Source organism: Taudactylus pleione, unplaced genomic scaffold (genome assembly GCF_031769625.1).
Source record: "Taudactylus pleione unplaced genomic scaffold, aTauple2 ptg000336l, whole genome shotgun sequence".
Taxonomy (NCBI): Eukaryota; Metazoa; Chordata; class Amphibia; order Anura; family Myobatrachidae; genus Taudactylus; species Taudactylus pleione.
Window position 1 is genome coordinate 2,917,924 of NW_028284737.1, and position 27,503 is coordinate 2,945,426.

The following is a 27,503-nucleotide window of genomic DNA, read 5'->3' on the forward strand; positions in this document are numbered from 1 at the left end:
TTTAGGGTTAGGCACCCCCGGGGGGGACTTAGGGTTAGGCAGCGGGGAAGGGGGGGTTAGGTTTAGGCACTTAGAGGGGGGGATTAGGGTTAGGCACTGGGGGGAAGGTTAGGGTTAGGGGGTAGAATTAGGTTTAGAGAATACTTACCTTGGATGATCGGGATTTCCTCCACTGCCGGGATGCCACTGTTGGGATTCCAAATGCCGGTCATGGGTCCGGTGGTAAATCATACCGATTCCCTTTAAAGGGGGTGATCAGCTGACTGAAGGCCCCATTTAACAATGAGCCTAAATACCAGCGGCATATTTCATTTAGTATTGCAAATGAATATGACACTGGTATTCATCATTACTTACCTCGCCGGCGAGGTCCAGCGTCATCCTCCTCATTGGCGGGGTCCTCCTCTCAGCTGCTGGCAGCCTATCGCTGCCAGCGAAGGGCTACACTGTCATGAGCATGCGGGACGGTCAGTCTGCATATGCACATGACTGTTTAGCCCGGTGGGGACCCGGCAGTGCCTAGAATGCTTTGCTGAAGCCGGATAGGCTGCTGCCCGGTCCCCATTGCCAGCAATAGGGGCCGCATCATTCTCGTCATCTAAAGACGGTGAGAGCGATGCGTGATAATCTTAGATTACTGCTGTTTGTTGAATACTGAAATTATTATTATTATTATTATTCCATTTTATTTATAGGGCGCCACAAGTGGTCCGCAGCGCCGTACATACAGTAAAGGGTACACAGAACATTACATTACAATACAGTAACCAAAATATAAACAGAGCACAAGTAACAATTAGCAACACAATTCTCCATACACAGTACAGCTGGGAAGGTGAAGGCTGTCATAGAAGTGCTAGAGAAGAAGGCTGTGAGACAGTGGGGAGGATGACCCTGCTCCTAGGAGCTTACAATCTAGGGGAAATGATGACATAAGTCCTTTAGCAAGTGCTAAAGGGGTTGTGCATCGTTGTTGAATGGGGCCCTGAATTACATTTGCACCGGCACACTTCTTATACTCCAGAAGTTGCTCTATGACCTACAAAAAACAAATAAAGAGAAAAAAACTGGAATATGCTGTTTGCATAAGTATTGAATCTCAGTACTCCCTTTATTGTTTTGTGGAACCACCCGTTATTATTATTTTGTGGAGCCACCCGTTATTATTTTGTGGAGCCACCCTTTATTATTTTGTGGAGCCACCCGTTATTATTTTGTGGAGCCACCCTTTATTATTTTGTGGAGCCACCCTTTATTATTTTGTGGAGCCACCCATTATTATTTTGTGGAGCCACCCTTTATTATTTTGTGGAGCCACCCTTTATTATTTTGTGGAGCCACCCGTTATTATTTTGTGGAGCCACCCTTTATTATTTTGTGGAGCCACCCATTATTATTTTGTGGAGCCACCCTTTATTATTTTGTGGAGCCACCCATTATTATTTTGTGGAGCCACCCTTTATTATTTTGTGGAGCCACCCGTTATTATTTTGTGAGCCACCCTTTATTATTTTGTGGAGCCACCCATTATTATTTTGTGGAGCACCCGTTATTATTTTGTGGAGCCACCCTTTATTATTTTGTGGAGCCACCCGTTATTATTTTGTGGAGCCACCCGTTATTATTTTGTGGAGCCACCCTTTATTATTTTGTGGAGCCACCCTTTATTATTTTGTGGAGCCACCCTTTATTATTTTGTGGAGCCACCCATTATTATTTTGTGGAGCCACTCTTTATTATTTTGTGGAGCCACCCTTTATTATTTTGTGGAGCCACCCATTATTATTTTGTGGAGCCACCCGTTATTATTTTGTGGAGCCACCCTTTATTATTTTGTGGAGCCACCCTTTATTATTTTGTGGAGCCACCCGTTATTATTTTGTGAGCCACCCTTTATTATTTTGTGGAGCCACCCATTATTATTTTGTGGAGCACCTGTTATTATTTTGTGGAGCCACCCTTTATTATTTTGTGGAGCCACCCATTATTATTTTGTGGAGCCACCCGTTATTATTTTGTGGAGCCACCCTTTGTACACGGCTTGGGAGTGATTTCTGGCCTTTTCTTCCAGGCAGATTGCTTAAGGAAGACGTTTTTGAACCTCAAACTGAAAATTTGCCAGCGCTGTTGTAGGACATTCACCGTTTGGTTTTTGAGCCACAATGTTAATATGAATTTGTGATCAGGCTCATTGTCCTGTCGAAAAAAATTGACTTTATTTTTACCATCCATTCTTGCTGCTATTTTATCAAGATGCCCAGCAGAGCCGTAAGTAGACTTTTTGGTGCCCTGTGCCAGAAAGAGCATTGGCACCCCCTCATTTTACAAAGGGTCATAATGCACCCAAAAAAGGGCCATGGCTTCATGGGGAAGGGCCAGGAAAGAGATAGGAGAGGCCAGGATATGCTGTGGATGAAATAAGAGAAATCTACAAGCAAGAATGATAATAAACAGAAATTTGACAGGCCCAAACAGCGCCCCCTGACGTGTGGTGCCCTGTGCGATGGCACAGGCCGCACTACCCTAGCTACAGCCCTGATGCCCAGTACTTGCTGATGAAAAGCAGCTGCACAGCATGGGTGTGGTACACAAGATCGACAATGTAAAGGTCAACAATCAATGGAATGACACCAGATGGTCAACATGCGAAAGGTCAACAGGGACAAAAGGTCGACTGACAATAGATTGACAGTGCAGTAAGTAGGATGACAAGGACAAGAGGTTGACACAAAAATAGTCGACAAATATTTTATTTTTGACATTTATCCCTAATCCCAACCCTAACATTACACATGTTGAAAAACCATAAAATAAAGTGTTCACTATTTTTGTGTCGACCATTTAAACCTGTCGACCGTTTAACCATTTCAACCTACTGCACCGTCGACCTTTTGTACATGTTGACATAATGCATGTCGACCATCTGGCGTCAACCCATTGACTGTCGACCTTTATATTGTCCATTTTCTATCAGGATACCCCACAGCATAATGCTGCCAGCATCATATATCACTGAGCAGTATGAGTTTTGCTCCACACATATTACTTTGAACTTTGATCAAAGACAGATTTCTTGGTGTGTCCAGAAAACTTTTTCCTGAATGGGTCACTCTTGAGCTGCAGACCTACTTTTACATGGTTCATTTGACCAATGTTATTCAGAGCTCTTGATAGGGAAACTGCAGGGCCATAGCAGCTAGCTGGAAGCCTCGTGCCCGATGCCTCTCTGTTCCAGGCACCCACAAGCTGGCGAAGGGAGCCACTAGGGCAGTGACGTGCCACTCCCACGTTCTCGCACCTTTGGCAGCAGCACAAGTCGCACATCCCACCTTACGTCCCTCTGTGCCTACAGCACCTTTACTACAGTCTCAGCTTCAGATGTCTGTAGGGTCTCCAAAGTGGTTGTGGACTTTAGCTTCTCTAACAAGTTTCCTTGTTTGCACAAAGAGTTTTAAGGGTCGACCTGTCTAGGCAACACCTGGGTGGTTTGATGTCACTCTACCTCCTGAAAACTGAAGCAACAGTCCCCCACTGGGACATTCATACACTTAGATATTGTTTTGCACCCCTTTCCTAATTTATGCAATTGTATTACTTTTTGGCATGTTTTTTTGTTGTCATCTTCACAGCTGCCGTAACTGTGGGGTATTAAAAAATATATTAAAAAAATATAACAAAATATATATATATATATATATATATATATATATAAAGTTTCATATAGTAGTGCTGTATTGTACATCAAGTGTTTTGGCAACTAGTTGGCAGCAGGTGGCTAATTATTGAATATTTATGTTACTAGGAAAATTAGACATTTTGTGTCTATCAAGAAGCTGTGCAGTGCCAGTGACAACAATAAACAGGTACATTTATTATTATTCTTATTAATATTTATCCATATAGCGCCAGCATACACCAAAGGGATTTACAATTGGGAACAAATACAGCAAAAAAACAAGACTGGGCAATAACAAAGAAATAAAGAGGTAAGAGGGTACATTGGTTGTTATTTTATATACTTTATAAAAACAAGACATACGTGGGACTAAGCCATGCTGGGTACAGATAGGTATCATTCATTGGTTGCCATCGGAAAGCCACAGGTTGTGCCTTATTGTCCTACTGAACAATAACACAAAGGATTGTCACCTATGTCAGAGTGGATTAGTCTATAGTGTCATATTTAAATCTCCTATGGCCCTTCAGCTGGGGACCCCCGGCCGGGATGCGGCCCACCAATGCACTTTGAGCCCTGCCTTCCCTGACAACCTCAATAGACACTATTGCATTACATAATTGTTATAACAGTATATGGCCCAGGTGTAACATAAATGCAGTAATGTTCATGTACATACTTGGGCAGCACTGTTCTATGGTTTGGGATAATTATTTAATTGAATATGAAAGTAATGCTCATAACTGGAACACCTAGAAGAAAGCTTTAATTCTCGTGCCCATGTCAACCAATCGGATTCCTGCTACCGTCAGTCAAACTTACACCATATGGTATATAGGGATCTCTTCATCATATCATTTTCTACATAATGACTTCTCCATCATTTGCGAAGGGAAGTATGAAACTGCGAGAGTGAACTAAGGCACACAGTATTGAGAAATAAAAGACTGTAAAAAGACCGTTGAGCCTTCAAAATAAGGCAAAACAGAATTGTAGGGTGTAAACCAGACAAAGCGTACAGATTATGTCGGACATGGTAAAGTAAGAGAAATTTGTCATTAGCGCCAGCTAAATGGTCAACTTTTCTCTTTTCAACCCAACTAATTGCCCACGTTAATGAGCTTTAAAGTTAAACCTGCAATGGACCATTTGAATACATAAACAGCAGCACTGAGAAACTTGAGTGATATTTCAAAGTCTTCTAGCTGCAAATGTGGCATATTACCAATTAAAATGTTTTATTCAACATCATATATAATTAAACATTTCAGTTAGATGGACAATTCCCTCAAATCCATATAATGTTACAAGATACCAGCTAAAATATTGTAAAAGGAGATATTATATTATTATTACTAGTAACTATTAATTATTATATTACAGTCATATCTCAGGAGATCATATAATACCAAATGTTGACATTTCATAGTGTTGAAAATCAATTCTGTGCATCATTGTCCAGGTTTTAGAACTTTATTTGGGGCTTAATTTATAATACAGGTTGAGTCTCCCATATCCAAAATGCTTGGGACGAGGGGTATTTTGGATATCGTAATATTCCGTGTTTTGGAATATGTGCATACCATAATGATATCTTGGGAATGGGACCCAAATCTACGCACAGAATGCATTTATGTTTTATATACACCTTATACACACTCATTTTATACAATATTTTCAATAATTTTGTCTCTCAAACAAAGTTTGTGTACATACATGAAATTCATTTGTTTCATATATATCTTATATACAGAGCCTGAGGGTAATTTTATACTTTATTTTTAATAAATGTGTGCATTAAAAAAAGTTTGTGTACATTGAAACATCAAAAAGCAAAGGTTTCACTATCTCAGGTATGCTAAAAAAAATTCTGTATTTCAGAATATTCCGTATTTCTAAATATTTGGATATGGGAGACTCAACCTGTACACTGCAATGTGAATATTGATCACTCCTTTTGTTCTTGAGACATAAAATGTGGAGGTTATTGTGTGCAAATTAAATATTTTATTATTATCATTATTATTATCGTTTATTTATATGGCACCACAAGTGTTCCGCAGCGCCTTAGTACATAAACAAATAAGTGACCAGTGACTTACAATACAATACAGTGCAGAACAAGGACATGGATAATATACATTGCTACATTAGCGACCATAACACCCAAATAGCAACAGTATAAGCAGCCAAGTGTTAGGTGTCCTAGTGGTGAGTAAGGAGTAGATGAAAATAAAGTGAAGAGAAGTACAAAAAGGTAGAGTGCCCTGCTCGTAAGAGCTTACACTCTAAAGGGGAGGGGCAGACACACAGGTGTGACACAGATGGGGTAGACAGGGAGGAAGGAGAATGTAGTAGCAAGTAAAGATGAGAGCTGGAAGGCTTTGATGAAGTCATTGGTCTTGAAAGCCCAATTGAAGGATTGTAGAGAAGTGGAGAGTCTGATGGGGAGAGTAATAGAGTTCCAAAGGTGGGGAGCAGCACGGGCAAAATCTTGGAGGCAGGAGTCAGTAATCAGTTGGCATGAAAGGCGGCGTGCATTTGTTGAACGAAGAGGGTGGCCAGGAGAGTGAAGGGAGATGAAGTCAGAGATGTAAATCAGAGAGGAATGGATGAGGGCTTTGTAAGCGAGTGTAAGAACCTTGAATTGGGTTCTAAAGGGGAAGGGTAGCCATTGGGAGAGGGGAGGGGATGTAGAACATTTGGAGAGGAAGATGAGCCAAGCAGCAGCATTGAGGACAGACTGGAGAGGAGAGAGATGGGAGTTGGGGAGGCCAGATAGGAGGAGGTTACAGTAGTCCAATCTGGAGATGATCAGTGAGTGTATGAGGGTTTTAGTATCACCCTGGGTGACAAAGAGTCTGATCTTGGAAATATTTTTGAGATGGAAATGACAGGACTGTGAGAGGTTCTGGATATGTGGTTTGAAGGAGAGGAAGGAGTCCAGGATAACTCCAAGACAGCGCACTTTGGGGCTAGAGGAGATAGTTGTGCCATCAATTGATAATGAAATAGTGGGAAGTGAGGTTATGTGGGAGGGTGGGAAGATGATTAGTTCAGTCTTAGACATATTAAGTTTAAGAAATCGCTGGGACATCCAGGAAGAGATAACAGAGAGACAGTTGGAGATACGAGTTAGGAGAGAGGGGGGAGGTCAGGAGAGGAAAGGTAGATCTGAGTATCATCAGCATAGAGATGATATTGGAGGTCAAAAGAGCTGATGAGTTCACCTAGAGAGGGTGTATAGAGGGAGAATAGTAGAGGTCCAAGAACAGAACCTTGGAGAACACCTACTGTAAGAGGATGTGGGTGGAAGAGGAGTCATGAAAGGAGACAGAAGAGAAGGATTGGTCAGAGAGGAAGGGGGACAGCCATGAGAGGGCAGTGTCATGTAGACCAAGGGAGTGAAGGATTTGCAGCAGGAGAGGTCGAGAAGCAGCAGAGAGGTCGAGGAGTATGAGCAGAGAGGAGTGGCCCTTGGATTTTGCAGCAAGCAGGTCATTGCTGACTTTTGTGAGGGCAGTTTCAGTGGAGTGAAGAGAATGGAAGCCAGACTGAAAAGGGTCAAGGAGGGAGTGGGAGAAAAGAAAGGCAGTAAGGCAGTTGCAAACAATACGCTCAAGGAGTTTGAAATCCAAAGGGAGGAGAGAGATGGGTCGGTAGTTGGAGAGAGTGTTAGGATCAAGGGTAGGTTTTTTAAGAATGGGGGAGACAAGGGCATGTTTGATAGCCGAAGGGTCAGTGCCAGATGAGAGGGAGAGATTGTGGAGGTGGGCAAGATGGAAACAGGCACGAGTTAGCGGAGGAGACAGGAAGGGATAGGGTCAAGGGGGGAGGTGGAAAAGGGGGGGGACAGGATGAGGGCCATGACTTTCTCTCCAGATACAGGGGAGAAGAATGTCTGAGTTGGTAAAATGGATGGGGAGGGGTGATCTGGGAAAGGAGGGGGTGTAGTGCTGGGGGACTGGTGGGATATGATATCCTGACATATGGAATATATTTTAGATGCAAACTAGGTAGCAAAGTCCAGGGCAGAAAGCGAGGAGGGAAGACAAGGAGGTGGTGGGCAGAGGAGGGAATTGACGGTGGCAAACAGACGCTGGGGGTTTGAGGACTGGGAGGAGATGAGGTTTTTGAAATATGACTGTTTCGAGAGATAAAGGGAAGCACTGTAGGATGAGAGCATAAATTTGAAATGGAGGAAGCCTGCCTTAGAGCGTGATCTTCTCCACTGTCGCTCGGCGGTTCGTGAACACTTTTCCAGGTATCTGATGCATTTAGATATCCAGGGTTGTGGTGTGGCTCTGTGTGGATGAGTAGTGATCGCTGAAGCAACAGAGTCAAGAGCAGAAGTAAGGGAGGCATTGCATAGGGTAATGGCTTGTGTCGATAGCCTCAATGTTATGCAGAGTGATGATGGCCATATGAGGTAGAGGAGGGGAAGGAGATTGATCAAGAGCCATAGATGAAGTAGGCAGTACTGGCAACAGACTCTAAAATGTATTACAATGTTCCTAGTTTTATGGGGGACTTGAGTCATAGTGACTAGAATTCCACATCCTTTGCAATTAGCCTCGTTCAACTGGTGTTTTAAGAATTTAGTTTTAATAAAGACCTTGACATCTGCTGGTACGGTTATGGGAACCAAAACTGCTGTGACCAATAGATATCACAAGTAAATTCAGCAATGCTTCATAGTAATAATAAGTATTTTAATTTTATTTTTTCTCTTATTATACTTACAGATTTACAAGATAAATCGAGATGACAAATACTCAGGAGACAATGCGTTAACAGGTTGTTTACGATTTCTATAAGACAAGTTTCTATTGTGATAATAGTATCTTCTCAATAAATGATGTAACATAACTTTGGGCCTGATTTAGACCTGCTCGGAAGCGCACAGCGCTGGCAAGCCGATCGATGTTTGCCCCCTGCGCAAGCGCCACGTCCGGTGTGCACATGCGCGAGCCCCAGCGAGCGACTGAAGTTCAGTTGCTCCGGGGCTCGCTACAAGATGGGGCAGCTGTCGATGTTGATTTTCAGCTCGCCCCGTTTTGTAGGCGGGCAGGGGGGGTGGTTGAGCAAATGCAGGCGTTCCCAAAGTATGTCAGTAGTGGACTTCCTGCTCTATTATAGCAGGGAGTCCACTCGGGCTTGCGAGAGCTGAGACCCTACCACGGGGTCTCCTCCCAAGCCCGATGGTCACGGTAATCGTGACCATCTCCAGGCCGCTCGCAAAAGCTGTGGGTGGTCACCCACAGCTTAGCGAGCGGCTTGAAGAAAAATAAATAAATAAAAATTCCCGCCCTGATTCAGAGCGAGCGCTCGACAACAGCGAGCAGCTCTGAATCAGGCCCTTTGTACACTAATGTACTTTTCCCCATTACCCTTCAGATTCTCACTCTCACTCATTCAGACATAAGAATATAAGAAAAGAGTCAGCTGATGTAAGATCTATCACATCGCGGAGCAGTGATGGTAAGGAAAATAATACATTGCAAAGGTAGCAAACCATAAAAAGCCAACAGCACTGTCCAGCAAGATAATAATAATAGTAATATAAATATTTTCACTTACAAAGCCTTGAAAGAAATTCTGCTGAGAGAGGACTGGTATGGGCTGGGCTCCAGCCAAGCGAGAGACAATACTTGTTTGTGTAGCCCCTTAATTGTAAACTAACAAAATATTATTATACTATAATTATATTTTTTATATTTTACCTATTTTTTCTATATTATTCTTTTCTTAAAATCAATGTAACCTTATTTTGCGTTGAATTACATAGGTAGCTATTATCTGAACAAGTAACTGAATTATTATGTATGTGTAATCTCTATGATGTCATGTCTTTTATAATCCTGACCCCTTGTCTTACTTCTCACTTTACATTAGCAAGTTTGCAGAATCACAGATATTCCTCAATGGCGCGGATTCATACCATGACCATAGAGGCTCCCATAACAAAGGTTTATTTATTTTCTATTTATCTATTTTTTTTTTGTAAAATAATCTCTCTGTTTTGTTTGCTAATATCTCTGTTTATTTCTGCGTTACCATTGAAGGTCATTAACATAATAAATGCAGCTCAGGAGAACAGTCCTGTGACCGTGGCGGAGGCGCTGGACAGAGTTTTGGAAATACTGAGAACTACAGAGCTCTATTCTCCCCAGCTGGGAACCAAAGATGAGGACCCTCACACCAATGACCTTGTAGGGGGTCTGATGACTGTATGTTAAGTTTTTATTCATAAAATATTATAATTCTCCTTCAACCTCTGTCATATACAGTATTTACTAACAACTTATGCTACTCCCTAATAATGTTCTCCAGTATGTGAGGCAGATGTACTAAGCTCTGGAAAGTTATAAATTGGAGAGTGATAAACTACCAACCAATCAGCTCCTAATTGTCATTTTTTAAACACAGCCTGTAACATGACAGTTAGGAGCTGAGTGGCTGGTAGTTTATCACTCTACAATTTATCACTTCCGAGAGCTTAGTACATCCATGGGTAACATTTGTGAACCCTTTAGGTTAATGTATATTCCCATGTAACACAGTACTTCCCATAAAAATATATGAAAGGTTATGTACTACCAAGCTTATTATTAATAATAATAATAGCAATGATGTAAGTATTCACATATAGCTAAATATATCCATTATGTTCTCTCTTAGCTCTTTGCAGAATGACATCACATGAGACAGCAGACTATAAGTGACAGATCATGCAAGGACAGTGATGTACAGTAACAGGAGCGTAAATTACAGAAATTAAAATTTTCTTGTTTCAGATCCCACTAGGCCACCGTCCTATTGATATGTCATTTATTATTGGGCTTCATATATGAAAATGTACATTCTGAAATTGAATACAACTAAATAACACAACAAAATGGATGCTCAAACCAGATATTGATGTTCTCCATGCTGTTACACCTGGATAATGCAGGTCTCTCGCGCCTCTATGATGATACTAGTTGGGGTAGGAGTATTTCGAGAAACAAACACACAACTCTGCTATCATTTTGTTATCACAGTGACTGGACATAAAACTCTAGATAGAGGGGACTGTCATACATATTTCCATTCCTACACAATGATTGTTGGATAACTGTGGTCAGTGTTCGACCAGTGCGGTCATCCCATAGAGGGTGCACCGCTCCCCACATCCCGAGTTTCAGCGGGACAGCACTGTCCTGCTGTTCCATCCGTGGGCCAAAGTGTCCCATGGGTGGTCTGGTCGGGAGGTTGGGCACCCCCACCGCCGCAGCTGTGCGTCGTTTCCAGACCCCGGAGTAGCTGAATGGATGCTGCGCGCATGCGAGCGTCATCCACTTAGTGCCGGGAGAGGACTGGGGGAAGCCCACCTAGTGACGAAGTGCTGGGCTCACCCCCAGCTTGACGTTACACGGGAGGCATGCCGTGCGGGCACGCCCCTAAATAACGTCATTTAGGGGGCGTGGTCTATGGTAATTAGACTAGAGGGCGACAACTACCCAGGCGGCACAGGGCGCGGCTACTGCATGGAAAAGTACTTGCTTTTGTGAGTTACTTAATAAGCAGCATCAGGATTAGAACATGGATAAAAACCAAATCACATTTTAGGTCAGAAAGCAGATCATTCTAAAGGGTTCACAAATGTACTCACTCCATAGTAAGAGGATGTGCAGGGCACTGCCCATTATAAGGTTGAAAAACAGCAATATGACCCAAGCACCTATTTATCAAGGTGATCGGGTTTGTTATACAGTAATTTCCACATCTTTTATGCTACGGAACCCGTTGCCCATTGCAGTCCTGATGTGGCTGCTGTCCATGCTTAAGCTCTGAAAACTGAATGAATTGATAACCTCTTCTGCTGGCAATAGCACGCTGAGCCCGGCTTCTTCATCTAGCAAGGAGATCTGGAGATCCAAGAGGAATCCTTTCAGATCTGGTACTTTGGTGACCACAGCTGCAACTCGCAGCAAGTTGGAAACATAATTTATGTGGGGCCATTGGGTGGTAACAATAATTAGGTCTCAGTATACAGTATAAACTAAATATACATTTTCTTGCAGCTAAAGTCTGAATTGGTAGTTTGAGTGATGTAGCGATACTTGTCTTGTGTACATTATTTATATAAACTCACTTTGAATGATTCGGCAGGAAAGGGACCTTTCAGTTTCCAGCCAAGCAGCAGAATAACTACACCCCCTGAGTATGAAATAGCTTACTAAGGTACATGGACAGCATCTGACCAACACAGCGTGTTTGTAACTTTGTTCTTTGCAGGATGGTTTACGAAGACTTTCAGGAAATGAATATGTTTTCTCAAAAAGTAAGTTTCCTATCATGCAATATCGATAAATGATAATATTTAAGCTTTAATCGTATTGTGTGACATGCCAAAACACTGAGCGTCAAAAGGCAAAGACTTTAGTAATTGATGAAAAACATTTGGAATATAAGACACGTGTATTACATGTAATATATGTTGTTACAGACATGCATCACAGCCATAGTCACCTTTCAGTGCCAATAACCGTTAATGACGTTCCACCTCGTATTGCACAGTTACTGGACAATGAGGATTCCTGGGACTTTAACATATTTGAATTAGAAGCTGTTACACATAAAAGGTAAGTGGTTGGAATATATCTAATATGACACCTAAAAATGAACTGAACATTATTTTAGAGCTGGTGATCAGTCTGGACAAGAATCAAACCCCAGACTACAAGTTTAGCAAATTCTCAAATATGTAAACCAAAATTATTAGGAAAAACTACTTGATGCATGCTGTACGGGTTTTGCAACAGCAACAAAGATAACATTTACATATATACATGTATGAAACATGTCATGGGGTGAACCTGCACAAAAAGTCACTGTGAGTAGAAATGTGTAGTATAGGTAAGCCTGCAGGGTAAGAAAAGTCTAAAGGGGGGCATCCACTACACGATTTTAGCAGGCGATTGAACGATAACGACGTCGTTATCGTTTAAAAATCATTTATAAATTGCGCAGTGTTTGGTCGTTAACGATCAACGATGCACGCTCCCGCTGGTCGTTTGATCGTCTTGTCAGTCGACTGAACATTCAGGTCAATTTCACTTGATCTATTAAAGATCGTTTGCAAATCGTTCAGACTGAAAGATAAAATTTCAAGGGAAAAAATCAAGGGAAAATCGTTTAGAGATTGGACAGGGAGTAGATCGTCTAGTGGATGTGCCCCTTTAGGAATACTCAGGACCCTAAACAGTGCATGTTTTCCAGGTCTCCTCACAGAATCACAAGTGAAATAATTAGCTCCACCTGTGGATTTTTTAAAATGTATCAGTGAGTAATGAATACACCTGTGCACCTGCCAGGAGACCTGGAAAAAGTGAGCTGTGTGAGGACCGACTTTGAGAACCACTGATCTAGGACATTCTATAAAATGAGAGCTAGAAACTGATTGCTTGCTATGGAAAGATTGATAAATACCCCATTATACCGGATGGTCCAGCGGCTAGGAATAGCACTTTGCTCACTGTGCATGGGTCATTGTTTATATTTTTAAATTATGCACAATAATGTATATATTTAAAGTATTATAAACCGCTCTTCTCGCCAGGGCCGTTAAAAGCCGGCTCGGGAGAGGGGGAGTGGCCTAATAGCGGGAGGCGTGACTGCGTCCCCTTAGAAAAAAAAGGAAGAAAAACTTAGTTGCCGTGCATCTCAGCTCAGCGCTAATCCTGGGATCAGGCAAAGGAGACTGCTGCTGAGCAGTCTCCCACTGCAGCCCAGCACGCAACAGCATGTGCTGGGCTGCTGTCAGGTAAGCGGGAGGGGGCGTCAGACCTGGACCCCTGCCGAGCCCATCCAACAAGCATGGGCCCGGGTAATTAGTACCCACACCTCTCCCCCTCTCGGCGCCCCTGCTTGTCACCAGGTCATTTTGATTTGTTTTCCTTAAGATTCTATGTAGTAAAGCAATAATGCAATGCTAAAGGACATGGTGACAGGTCCGCTCTAGCACTATATTGGCACAAGAGAAATATTGCCTTATATTTATTTTATAGTGATTGGATGCTTTGAGGTAATATGACTGTAGAGGAAAGATAGCAAACAGGAAAAATATAAATCTAAGCTAGATAAATAGCCAACTATGGTAATCTAAATAGCTATTATTATTATTATTATTATTATTATTATTATTATTATTATTATTATATCAGTTTTATTTATTTCCATTTTATGTCTACTGACATGTAAAAAATGTACTGTCACTAAATGACAACACAGTTGGGAACCCTCCTATCACCCCTTTAGGTGCTGCCGCATTAGATTTTATGGCTTACAAACCTCATTCTTTATATCACTTTACTGTTATCACCAGATGGTATTAACTAATATAATCTGAGTTGAAATTTTTAATATATGTTACTGGATAACGTATGTATGCATTGAACGGAATTAAAAAATACCAGTAACAAATTTAACCCCTTCGCTACTAAGGATGAGTGGGATTCTTCCTAAGCTCTGCAGGGGTTCAAATGGGAGTGGAAAATTACCCAAAAGTCCCTGTCCCTTATAGTTGCTGCTGCTCAACCCTGAAAGTGGCAGGGCTTGATGACTTCATCACTCTGTGAACATGACATCATTAAGCCCCACCCCTCAGAACCCAATAACAACTGTAAATGGCTGTCTAAATGAGCTCCAGGAGTGGATGAGTGCCAGTTGGCTGCGACTGAAGCCTGATTTAATTATTATTATTATTATTATTATCCTTTATTATATGGCGCCGCAAAGGTTCCGCAGCGCCTTACACAGTACATAAATGAGCACACAAGAAAAACAGTTAATAGTAATACAAAACAATGCAGGACAAGGACAAGGTTATAAACTCAGCTGCAAAACACAAGCAGCAGGACATGAGCAACCAGGTGTTAGGTGCCATTGTGGGGAGTTAGGAGTAAATGATACTATAAGTAGGGGGAGGAGAAGCACGTGAGGAAGAGGGCCCTGCTCGTGAGAGCTTACATTCTAAAGGGGAAGGGCAGACAGACAGGGGCGACACAGAGGGGTAGATAATGAGGAAGGAGCATGGAGCAGTGGGTTAGGATATGTGCTGCGGAATGTGTGTGTATAAGGTGACCTGATGTTATGTAAAAATGAAGTCCTTCATACATCTATCTCTATGACAGAAAATAGATTGTTTGTGTTATTTACATGAGAGATGTACAAAGTAAAGTAGTAGCACTTTAATTGTTGTGTGTTACATTTTAGCATCTATATACAGCCTGTCAAAAAATGCAGCTATTACGGGATTGTCCCACCATCCTAATACAGTAGTGACTACTTTAGTCCCAGCTGCTGGGTGCTATGCCATGCTCCTGTGAGTGGGTGCATCTCATATGCTAGACCCACTCACAAATGGGTGCAGCCATACATGATGTGGTCCCACAGGATGTTGCAGTACCCGGGCCCAGAATTTCTCTTGGCAGCCCTGGAGGTGACAGACAGAACCAGGAGGGAATGGGGCTTAGTAGTGGGGTAACAAGACCATGGAGGGAGGTGGTTGAAAGGGGAGGGATAGGAGAGGTGGGGGAAAGAAGCAGAGGGTTGGAATCAGACTGATGAGAGAGAAAAAGGAACAGCAAGTGGAGGAGACAGGAGGGGGAGGATGGCGGTGGATAAAGTAGAGGATTATGTGGACATAGAATATGGGGGTTGTGTGAAGTAAGGGTGTTCATGTTGTGGACAAGGTAATAAGTGAGATGTAAACTGGAGTGGAGGCTGTGAGATATAGAGTCAGTGTGGATTAAAGTTGTTAAATGTTCAAAAATACATGTAAAGAACAGTGCTGCTAATGTATGAGCGCAGCTCCAAAAGTGATATATAAAGGAGAGGTATGTGAGTAGTGGGTGCGGGAATTAGTTTTTAAACAAATGATTAAAGTGGATAAATGTGACACAATTGGAAAAGGCAATAAAAATTGAATGAGGACAAAATTACAATGTACCCGAGCTGATCCAGTCCAAAGTGTTCTGATCAACAAAGATCAATCAACAAGAGCAGTACACAGGGAAGTATTTGCAGTGTCCAAGCAGTGAGTGCAGTAAGTAGTTGCCTGGATATGCATACAGCAGAAGATGTTGATTTTGTTCATTCACATAAGTATGTTGCTTGTTGTTGTTTCGAAAGTGGTCTGGTTTTGAGTTTCTTTTCCCTCAGTTTTCCTCCAGTTTAATTCCGGCGTAACTCCGACTTAGTTATCAAATTGTATTTACACTTATAATCAGAACACTTTGAATCTTAACACAGACTATGGCAGCCACCAGCTATGCAGCCGGAGTGAGCAGTAATATCTAAAGTTACAAACATGTGTCTCTGTGCTCACTGATTGGGACCCCACCCCGAAAGCTCAAACACACACTAAATTGGGTTGCAAAAAAGTCTAAGATAAACAATTTGTGAGAAGGGGGGAGACCAACACAGATTCACAATACATTCCTAACTTCCTTTAGATAAATTGCTCTTAGTATAGCAGTAGTTGTAATTTACCCAGTATAAATTTTCAAAACTGTGCTGAGACAATCACTAAAACAGCATCTAATGGGAGCAGTAGTTGTAATTTACATGTGTCTCTGTGCTCACTGATAAAACAGAGGTCCTTATGATAGGTCACAGGACAAGACTGCAGCATAGCCAACCAACAGGACTTACACTTGGGGGCTCAGAATTACAAAACACTAAACATGTGCAGAATCTTGGTGTTATCCTGGATAGTGGCTGACACTTAAACATCATGTGTCAGCCACAATCAAATCCTCATTCTTACACCTGAGAAACATTGCCAGAATCAAACACTTAATTCCTTTAGAAGATCTGCCTAAAGTCATACATGCATTTATATCATCACACCTAGACTACTGCAACGCCCTCTACCTCGGACTCCCAGCAAAAGAATTGCACCGCTTGCAGATGTTCAGTTTTGTGGCTCCGACTCTATGGAACTCGCTTCCCTGCACAGTTCGAGAGATCTCCACTCTAGAATCCTTCAAAAATAGACTCAAGACTTACCTATTCACCCAAGCATTTCACTAATGTCCCTTGTTAAGCTTGTTTTGTATTTTGTGCTGTAAAGGAAAATGTAAAGCATATTGAATCCTATTGGGAGAAAAGTGCTATATAAATAACATTATTATTATTATTATTATTATTATTATTATTATTATTACCCCTTCCAGGCAAAGCACATACTTTTTTGCAAACCAGGAAAGAGGGAAAAAGCATTAAAAGCGCTCTATTTCCACGATCTTTATCACCGATTTTCCACTACCAGCCAAGGCTTAAAGGCCTAGGGATAGTTATTGATTTGGGAGGGACCCCGTGCCTGGGGGTTTTGTTTTTAGCAATTTTATGTATTTTTACAAAAGAAAAAGCCTGCACAAATCCTAGAGATCTGTGCAATGTTTTAAACAAACATGCTGCCAAGGATAGGACATTATAAAAGCCGACGTATAGTAAATTTGCGAGTATGTATCCCTTCCTTTGTAAAAAACGGGATGTCGGTGTGTGGCAAATGGGACCTATGACTTGGAGGTTTCACAATGGTTTTGATTAATAGGTAGACTACTGGGAAAATGCTGCAATCCCACTGCAAATGCAAACCTGCCACTTAGTAAATATAATATACCCTGTATAGTCAGAGACTGGCCCATTTAATCCTGCAGAAACGTATTTCCACCTGGTTCTAATTACTTCATTGATTCGAAATCTTGTGTTCTATCAATGAAGACCAGGGAACAGGTTCCATCTCCTGGGGTAAATGGCTGCACTTGTCATGCAGCAGCCAAATAGTAGTACATAGTAGTACACTAGTCCAGAGCTTTGGTACAAGTATCCACAGCTATTTTATCAGCAACAAAAAAATGAACACAACAAAATTATTCTATCTCTCAGAGTGGAAGCACCTAATGTCCCTCTCACAAAACAGAAGTCTTTAGCACCGCACTTACATTCAGTAATCATTGACAGGGCCAGCTCTAGGGGTGTTCGACCAGTGTGGTCGAACAGGGGCGCCACCCATAGAGGGCGCACCCCTCCCCAACATCCCGATTTTCAGCGGAAAATCCCGAACCTGCGAGATATTTCCAGAGCAAGTAAGCTTTTTCCTTAAATCATTAATTTAAGGAACAATCAGTGGGACTTGCTCTGGGCCCCCTGGCGGCACCGCCGCTCCCCCCCCCTTAGGACTAATTAAGCACTTGGAAGTTTCCAATTAGCTTAATTAGTCCTTAATTACTTACCTTCTGCAGTGCTGTCTTCTACATCCAGCGTCGGGAGCCGGCTCTTCTGCAGCAGGGTGAGTATATCAGTGTGTGTGCATTTTTGTAAGTGTGTATGAGTGAGTGTGTGCATGACTGTGTGTGTGTGACCCCCAGTGTATGTGTATCCCCCCAGTGTATGCGTGGCCCCCTGGAATGGGCGCTGATAGAACTACATCTCCCAGCAGCCCTTGCCCCTCCCACCTGCCCCTGGAGCCTCGGCCAGGTAAGTGCAGATTTTTTTTTTTTTTTAAGAATTACGCGGCGCATGGTTTTCAGCCCTGAAAACCCTGCGACTACTTTCTTAACATTGAATACCGCAAGTATCAGGAGCGCGCATACCTGCAGTATTCCAAAATTGGGCGTGAGGGGCGCAATGTTTTTTACCTTACTAAACCTCGCGCCCAATTGAATATGCCCCATAGTCTCATTCAACAGGCCTCTGACCTGTTCCCAAGGAAGTGAGAGACTGACATACCCTTTATCAGCCTCTCACAGGTCCTCTGGCAAACAAGACTACTAATCAGGATGGATTTGGTTGAAATCTCTGTTGACAGATAGGCACTTATTTACAAGTAATTGAACATGTAATCTGTACTTTTTGTTTTAAATTAATTGATTATTTTCTTTTCAGGCCATTAGTTTATCTTGCTCTGAAAATATTTGCTTGTTTTGGAGTCTGTGAGTTTCTGAACTGTTCAGAAGCCACGCTGCGTTCCTGGTTGCAGATTATTGAGGTCAACTACCACGCTTCCAATGCTTACCACAACTCCACACATGCTGCCGATGTCCTGCATGCCACAGCCTATTTTCTACAGAAGGAGAGTGTGAAGGTACTTACGTTTCCAGCATCAGTCTGATGATAATAATTTCTAAAACTGTAATTGGTTTAGGGCTCTTTTCAATGTACTTCATAATATTCTGCTGCTCTCTAAGTCCCACCTGCTGTCTTGCACTCTTGCTATTAATGCTCCTCTTCTCAGGGAAGCCTTGACCAGCTGGACAATGTAGCCGCCCTAATAGCTGCCACAGTACATGACGTAGATCACCCGGGCCGTACCAATTCATTCCTTTGCAACGCCGGCAGTGAATTAGCCCTCCTGTATAATGACACTGCGGTCTTAGAAAGTCACCACTCTGCATTGGCCTTTCAGCTCACAGCAAAGGACAACAAATGCAATATTTTCAAGAACATGGACCGGTATGTTTCATGACCTGTTGTTCTAGTATCTTTGTATTACTGTATTAATGACTGCATTATATATTTATACTGGAATTGGGCAGTGGGGAATGCAAATGCTACATTGCAGGACTCCAGTGATGGAGTCATGCAGTGTTTAATAACGTTCATACATTATAGGAGAGTGCTGGTCATATGGCTGTAATTAAAGATGTTTCTATTGGGAGAGGCCTGCAAAATGGCTGGTAATCCAACCTGCTAGCCCAAAACGTAAAATGGTAATGTGTGTGTTGCAAAGTTGCAAATGGTGCCTAATATATCCAAATATATGTTTCGTATATCCAAATGCTTAAACAGTTCCAGGCAGCTTTTAGCAAAACAGAAATTAAGATGTGTACAATGTTTGTCCTCATGCCCCAAGTAACGAAAAATATCTGCACTTTTCCAAATTTATGCTCGCTGGTATTGTCTTTTACACATTCAGCCAATTAAAAATATTGGGTCTCATTTATAGTTGGACACATTTGTGCACTGAATGTATATAGGATAAGACGTATACAAGATAAGAGTACTTAACTGTGTATGTTGAGTAGGACACATTGGCATATCTATAGTAGGTGCAGGGTGGGCAGTAGACATGGTCCCACAACGCACACCCTGCACCCATGTTTAATACTTACCTCTCCGGAGTCATGCGGGTGCGCTGCAGCAGGAGCACAAATCACCTGGTAAAAGGTGCAGGTGGCCATTTTCCCAGAGATTTGTACATTCGCAGTAGAGAAGTCTTCGTAACCATGGCCCGGGTGCCATGTTACCGGAGACCAGAGCATGCGCAGTACACTCTACTGCATCGCAGAGAGGAGGAGGCCCACACAGGGTCTACAGATGGGCCCCCTTCTCCCTTAAACCGCTCTTGGTAAAACATATCTCAAGATGCATCCATCTCAAGAACTGTGATACAGTGTACACATCAGACGTGTAAGTGTGTATATCTATGTATAACCATAGCATAGGGATATGGCTTGATAGTATTAGTAGTAAATGCTGCAGTCATATTACCCTCTATAATAGTGTAATTAATTGTCATATACACAGGAGAGAATATTGTCTTAAGTGTTATTAATAAATGTTATTATAAATGCAACGGTCACATTTTTACTCCGCCACATACTTGAGGACGGCAGTTGGGTAAAACTGTTTTTGCCTAATATCTTATTGGCTACATTTCGTGCTGTATAATTCAGCTTATAAAGACAAACAACATGTTTTTGTTTCATTTAGGACCCAGTATCGAACGCTTCGCCAAGCCATAATCGACATGGTATTAGCCACAGAAATGACCAGGCATTTTGAGCATGTGAACAAGTTTGTGAATAGCATCAACAAACCCATTGCATCCGAGGAGAGCAACTCAAATGTAAGGCGCGGCCAGAGATCACTCACATAACGTGTCGTCCTCCATTTTGTCACCTAGTTATATCATTATTAGTATGTCTGTCTCAGTATGACCAAACACTCTGCAAGCTTGACAACCAATTGGGCTGCAAATCACTATGGGTTTGTGCTTAGAGTGATTGCAAATCCTGATCAACATCTGACTGGAAAGTTTCAGATGTTAATAAGGATTGGAGAAAATTGCAGGTGGATAATGACCACTCAGGGCCTCATTTATCAATGAGTTTCATCATTCACAACGAGTGATAAAGCTCACTGTGTATGATAATGGTGCTCCAGCCAATCAGCTCCCAACTGTCATCTGTTTGAAAAATGACAGTTGGGAGCTGATTGGCTGGAGCACCATTTATAATATTCAGGGAGTTTTGTCACTCGTTGATAAATGCGACCTTAAATCCCCACCACATCATCTCCAATGCCCGATGGGCTCCAATAATTCAGTGCTTGTGATCTATTTCATTGCACATAGACATAGATGCACCTACTGTGTAATGGGGTATAGAAGGTAATTATTCTGATAGCTTTGTATAGTCAGCGAAACATTATGGATTGGCTGGTTGACCTGCCAACTAATTTGCGGTAAAACTTCATTAAAATACACAACTACAATGGATATTGTATGCATAAGCACTGAAATAAAGCTGTACAGTATGTCTAGTACATTCTATATGTACACTGTGGGCCTGATTTTGAGTCAAACGCAGTCACGCAAATGGCAATGTTTTTTCATCTGCGCATGCATCTGAGTCTCACAACGCATACATACCGATTTTGTTCGTACAGAGTTGCCTATCAATTTTAGATGCACAATAGCAGAAATGTACGGGGGTCTCCAGACCCGCTGACTGAGAGGTAACGGGGGTGGCTAAAAAGATGCATGGAGATGTTACATCCTATGGGCGTGTCGCTGCTCCTGCCATAGGGCTGGCACAAGACACACCATAGGGTAATCCAGCGTCTATAGACGCTGCGAGTGGGCATCTCAGCCCCTGCACATTCAGTACAACAGATGTACACCAGGGAGGGGTTTTGTAGTGGCATTAGCATAAAGTCGCAGACAAGACTGCAGCAACAGACGCAAGGACGGTCGCAACTGTGTCCAACTCCCAATCAGGACCTATATCTCCTGCTGTACAATAGACTCAGCTGTATGGAGCTTTACAGAAATAGTGTTTGGATCACTGCAGTGCTTGTGTTGCAGAGTGAGGGCAGTGACTGTGAGTGCTCGCCCAGCATCCGGAACTCACCTGAAAACCGCACACTCATCAAGCGCATGCTGATTAAATGCGCAGATGTGGCAAACCCATGCCGTCCTTTGGATTTGTGCATTGAATGGGCCGGAAGGATCTCTGAGGAGTATTTTGCTCAGGTACATTTTCTTACATGTCACTTTCTCCTCAGCCAAATTTATAGGTTTAATTATAGAGCCAACAATGTATGATATTAGCTGCATCTTTGTTTTAGGCGTGAGACTTATCCAGATTTACCGATACTATACAGACTGGGCAAATGCATGGGTCTATAATAAGGATAAAAAGTTTAAACATTTTTTTTGTTTGGAAATGTAGTGGTCAGTGATTTCCAAAGAGTTGATAAATTATTCTGGTCGGCCAAAAACAATTGGCATATGTGACAGAGGACAGCTGTCTATCATCTTATATTCTAACAGAAGATGGGCAAGTTAACAAGAGTTGATACAGATAAAAGCATCTCAGTGGGGTTATCCATGGGCTGAATGTGGATAGTACTTTCCCGTTTCCTGGGAAATATGGGCTTAAACAGTATCAGAACCTGAAATCTAAATCGCAACCCACGAATATTAGGGGTCTATGTACTAAGCCTTGGAGAGAGTTAAAGTGGAGGGAGATAAAGAACCAACTATTCAGCTCCTAACTGTCATTTTTCAAAGACAGCCTGTAAAGTGACAGTTAGAAGCTGTTTAGTTGGTACTTTATCTCTGTCCACTTTAGGCTTAGTACATAGACCCCTTAGCCACTGAGCAGCTGTGTGTGAGATGCTGGGAATTTGATTCATATAAATGATTGCATTTGTATTGCAGACTGATGAAGAGAAGATACAAGGTTTGCCCGTAGTGATGCCAGTATTTGACCGGAACACCTGTAGCATACCTAAATCTCAGATATCATTCATAGACTATTTTATCACAGATATGTTTGATGCATGGGATGGTAAGAATTCATTTTTGTAGCAAAATAAAACCATTTTGGTTACTGTACAACATAAACTTGTACCTGTACTCAACAATCCTGGAAGCCATTTGTGTTTTCTTGAGATTAATAGATCAGACAACTGAGCATACGTCTTGTTTTCAAGATGGTTCCACCAGGATTGATGAAGTACAAATCACAGCCATAAGCACATTTCCAAAAGTCTGTACTGTGTATATATATATATATATATATATATATATACCACTTTTATACCTAAATTCCTGGTCTGACACGTAGGTTGGAACAGGGTTCAAATCCAGATCAAACCCGGAATTTAGCCGGTGCCGACCCAGGATATTCCTGAGTCAGCGCCGTTCACACCGGAGCCGGGTTTCCCTTTCGGCGTGGAAGTGGACGCTTGAAGATGATGTCATCTCCAAGTGCCACTGAAGCCGGCCAAACGGCCAGCATGCGGAGCGCTCCAGCTCATCGTTACCCAGACCGCACCGTTTCCACTGCAGGGTTTCACGGGTCATTCCCGTGTTAAACCCTGCAAGTTACCTGGGTTGGATTGCCGGGTCACTCCACCCGGGAATCCAACCCTGATATCAGAAACAATTCAAAAAGCAATAAAAGACGTTGGGGTGCTTTTAGATTCCCCCTATCAACCAATCAGATTCTAGGTATAATTTATCTGGTACAGTCTAGAAATTGATAGCTAAAATCTGATTGGTTGCTATGGGCTACGCCTCCACTTTTGTAAAACTGCACCTTTGTAAATTTACCCCCTGATCTTAAACGGCCAGTAAATACTGCCAAATATATTCTCCAAACTATGCTGTCACCATATTTATATCCCGGCCACCTCTCTCCCAACTGTGATTTATGATTGTTACTGAGGCAATAGGGATATCCGGATACACCTCATCTTCCGCTGGACAGCCAAGCATGTATATGGAGTCCTGCAGTGTGGTGGGCTCAAGACCTGCTGCCCACCCTTATGGTGTAAAGACTGACAGAGAGCGAGTTTATCGATCTGGCCAGACAACCATAGCATGCTGGGCAGCATTAAATGATCAGACCACTGTTGCTGTGGGATGTGTTCCTTCCTAGTAGGGCAACTCACTGAGATATTTCTCCATAGTTTACGGGTCCTTTTAAAAATGATCTAATTGTAATCAAATTTACAAATGTATAATGTCCCTTTTGTGAATGTGTGTTAAACGACCAATCAAATATCATTTTTCATGCCTTTACATCTTTGAGAATTTCTCATAGGAATACTTTCCATGACTGTTCAATCTAATCTTACTTTTCTCACAATGAAACAAACTCTTAAATATGTCACAAACGTGCCTGGTTTGTAAAAGGGCCGTTTAGTAAACCAACATCAAAGTGTCAATGAGTAGAACAGGGGTTCCCAACCACGGTCCTCAAGGCACACTAACAGTCCAGGTTTCAATGATAGCTGTACTTGAGCACAGGTGTCTTAAGTAGTACCTCAGTTATTTTGGTTTAACCATCTGTGCTGAGGCATGGATATCACTAAAACCTGGACTGTTGGTGAGCCTTGAGGGCCGAGGTTGGGAAACACTGGAGTAGAACCTTCACAATATCTCAACCAGACATCTCCAATAAAGGCATTTCCTTGTGTCTTCCTCAGCTTTCGCACATTTGCCCAACCTCATACAGCACTTGACTGAAAACTACAAGTATTGGAAATCATTAGATGAGGTGAAGTGTAAAAGTCTCAGGTGCTCGACTGACTGCGGCAACTAAAGGACTATCAGTGACCTCTTGACCTGCCTGCACTGTGAAATATTGACAGGTGGCATCATTCAGAATAAGGGAAAGGTATAGGCTGAACTGCGGACAGAAAACCTGCGCAAGAGGGGCGTGATTGAGGTCGGCTGTTGATGCACAAATGAAGACACGGATATAACTCAAACAACAAAGGGAACTACCGACATGCAATGGCAGCTTCACTTTTATTTCTAGGTTTAATGAGATTTTACACCGGGCATCAATATTCACAGGCAAACTGCTATTCTAAATAACTTTTTTCACCATTTATCATCAATGGGGACTGCAGAATTGCATCTTCAGCTTTAATGGGTTTATTATTCTTGAGTAACTTTTAAAGCCATTTAAATTGGAGAAGACCTTTAGCATATATATCATTAGGAAATTTTCTATGCCACCTATTGTACATAGCGTATATATATATATATATATATATATTGTGTGGAGAAAGGGAGAGTGAAGAACTACATCCTCTCTGAATTACTAGGTGACTAGGGCTACATTCTAGGCGGTGTAACTGTCAGTGACTCAGGAGGACCACCTGTTTTGCCAGAGGAGAACCACAAGGTTTTTTTTTATTCTTGCTCCTACTGACATGTAGCTATTTTTCCTGTTACTTTAATAATTTCAAAGGAGGCGTTAGTGAAGTGTAGTCACTGTGTGGTTATAAAACGAGGTTCAGTGGGGTTATTAAATCCACAGGAATGAGTTTGCTTATTAATAATAGGTACTACTCTTAATTGGCTGCACTCTCTCTAGCAAAAAGCTCCAGGAGTGCTGGTGGTCTTTATAACACAATCTCCATCTGATTACTAAATACGGCAAGAACCCTACAATATTAATAGCTATTATCATTTGTATCAAATTTACATATTATGGTAGGGTACACAGATCACCCAAAACATAATCTGCTATTGCCACACAGGTTTTGACCTACAGAGTGGATGTAGCTAAAGAACAACTAGGTGGATCCTTTAGCGGTACAAGTATTTTATTTACATTAATGTGTTTTTTTCTATCAAAAAGGTTTCATAGTAACATAATGGCCGGCAGAAATGCAGAGTTATGTTGCGGTGACCTCATGGAGATGTTCTGGAACCCTTTAGGATATTTTCTGCAGGGACTGGAATAATATTGTTACTCATGATAGATTAAATGTTTACGGCACCCTACGGTGTGGTTTTATATTTGGAGGACACATAATCTGTATCCAGTGTTAAAAGGGCTAAAAATTCACTACTTTTTCTACCCAAAACAAACTCTTGACATGGGAAAAGTATGAACGTATTTATATCTTTATTTTATTATGTATTTGTGCTGACATGGAACATTTGGGGGCTGATTTTAAGTATCAAACCTTATGCCTGGAGAGGCGGAAGGGGCGTGGGAAGTGGCGTTTTTTATTAGCCCTCTGCAGACCAGCTCGCAAGTGCGTATACGCCAGGCGTACAGGGTCCTAATGTCATCTTGTCAGCAAAATTACAGGTACCGTCGGCACTCTGCTGAGCCGGCAGTGACTCGCAAGACGCTTCACTTCATGTACTAACTATCCCCGTCCATGGGGGAGCTGTGGACTGAGTATTGCAGTGAGTGTACGTGTTCTATATAAAATACACAGTCCTGTGGCACAACATGGTCATAGGTAGGGGAGGTGACGGAGTTGGGCGGATTGATTGGGAATATAATGACTTGGGGGAACATGATGAGGAGAGGGGGATGTGACATGATGATAGTGTATGCTCCTCGGCACATAATATCCCTCTCTAGGTGCACACCCTAATGAAATGTGCTGCGCATGCCATTGGTTAGGAGGTGTATCTTTTCACCTGCTACAGGACAGGTGTAAGTACACACTGATGGTGATGACTTGTAGTAATGTAGGCATATACGCACACAGTGTAGTGGCATATGTATCTCGAGGCACGTACGGCTCTGCAAATGTGCGGAACCACACTAATTTTCTGTGCATTTATGGTCAATTTGCTGCCAAGTCTGCGGCAGTCCCTTAAGGTGGGTACACACCTGAAAGATATATCTGCAGATCGAGTGAACTGCAGATATATTTTTAGATGATGGTCGTTCATACACACTGAACGGCCATCATCTATCCGGCAGCCGCAGGTCCCGCTGGCAGGGAGGCGGCTCGGGGGCGGTGCCACCCCCCTCCCAGCTGCGTGTGTACAGGTGGTCTGTAGACTGCCCGTACACATTTGCTGATGGATAGCTATATCTGCAGACATATCTGTCCATCGGCTGTGCAGCACAGCCAATGCGATATGTCTGTGAACAACGTGGTTCACAGACATATCGTCTGTACAAACTGGCCGACGGCCAACAGATATATTGGCCGATCAATTGATATGGGCCAGTGTGTACCCAGCATTAGTCTCTAATTCACTAAGCCATGATTCCCTGTACATGGGAGGTACATTGACTTGTCTTCTCAGGATTACACAAGACATGAAACATTTATCTCTGCTTAATGTACAGACTAAAATTGAGGTTTTGTATTCTCAAAAGAAATGCATGACACATAACATATATATATATATATATATATATTGTTAGAGGGATGGAGTGTTCGAAAGATGCATGCAAGAGCCCCCAGGGGCGATGAGAGGGGGTGAAAGTTCCCAGGACTGGGCCTCTATAGGGGGCAATGCATTGACCCCATAGTGCACTACATCAAGGTAGGGCTTAACCATGCCCGCCCCCCCCAGTGGCAACACTCCCCTCCCCCAGTACTGCCCAATGTCCCCGCTGCCCTGAGGGCATCTCTGCAGTAATGCTTTAGGGGCACTAGCCTGCAGCGATGACTTGACAAAACATCCGGAACAGTTAGCAGGTAACAACCCAGAGAAACGAGAAACGCTTATTGTGATCTCTCTCTTCTACTCTGTATTTACTTTCTCAAA

General features: G+C 42.3%; 1 protein-coding gene across 1 annotated transcript in view; it reads left to right on the plus strand.

The window, feature by feature from the left end:
* The window catches only part of PDE8B (phosphodiesterase 8B), a 154,508-nt gene extending 129,761 nt beyond the window's left edge, over positions 1-24,747 (plus strand). Inside the window, exons 10-22 of the mRNA XM_088443877.1 lie at positions 3,803-3,863; positions 8,422-8,473; positions 9,074-9,157; positions 9,572-9,645; positions 9,742-9,906; positions 11,957-12,002; positions 12,168-12,303; positions 18,614-18,812; positions 18,963-19,180; positions 20,441-20,576; positions 21,816-21,983; positions 22,674-22,803; positions 24,449-24,747. Coding sequence (XP_088300003.1) covers positions 3,803-3,863; positions 8,422-8,473; positions 9,074-9,157; positions 9,572-9,645; positions 9,742-9,906; positions 11,957-12,002; positions 12,168-12,303; positions 18,614-18,812; positions 18,963-19,180; positions 20,441-20,576; positions 21,816-21,983; positions 22,674-22,803; positions 24,449-24,564 — 1,585 coding nt within the window. The 3' untranslated portion in view covers positions 24,565-24,747. The remainder of the gene's footprint in view (positions 1-3,802; positions 3,864-8,421; positions 8,474-9,073; positions 9,158-9,571; positions 9,646-9,741; positions 9,907-11,956; positions 12,003-12,167; positions 12,304-18,613; positions 18,813-18,962; positions 19,181-20,440; positions 20,577-21,815; positions 21,984-22,673; positions 22,804-24,448) is intronic.
* The last annotated feature ends 2,756 nt before the right edge of the window (positions 24,748-27,503 follow it).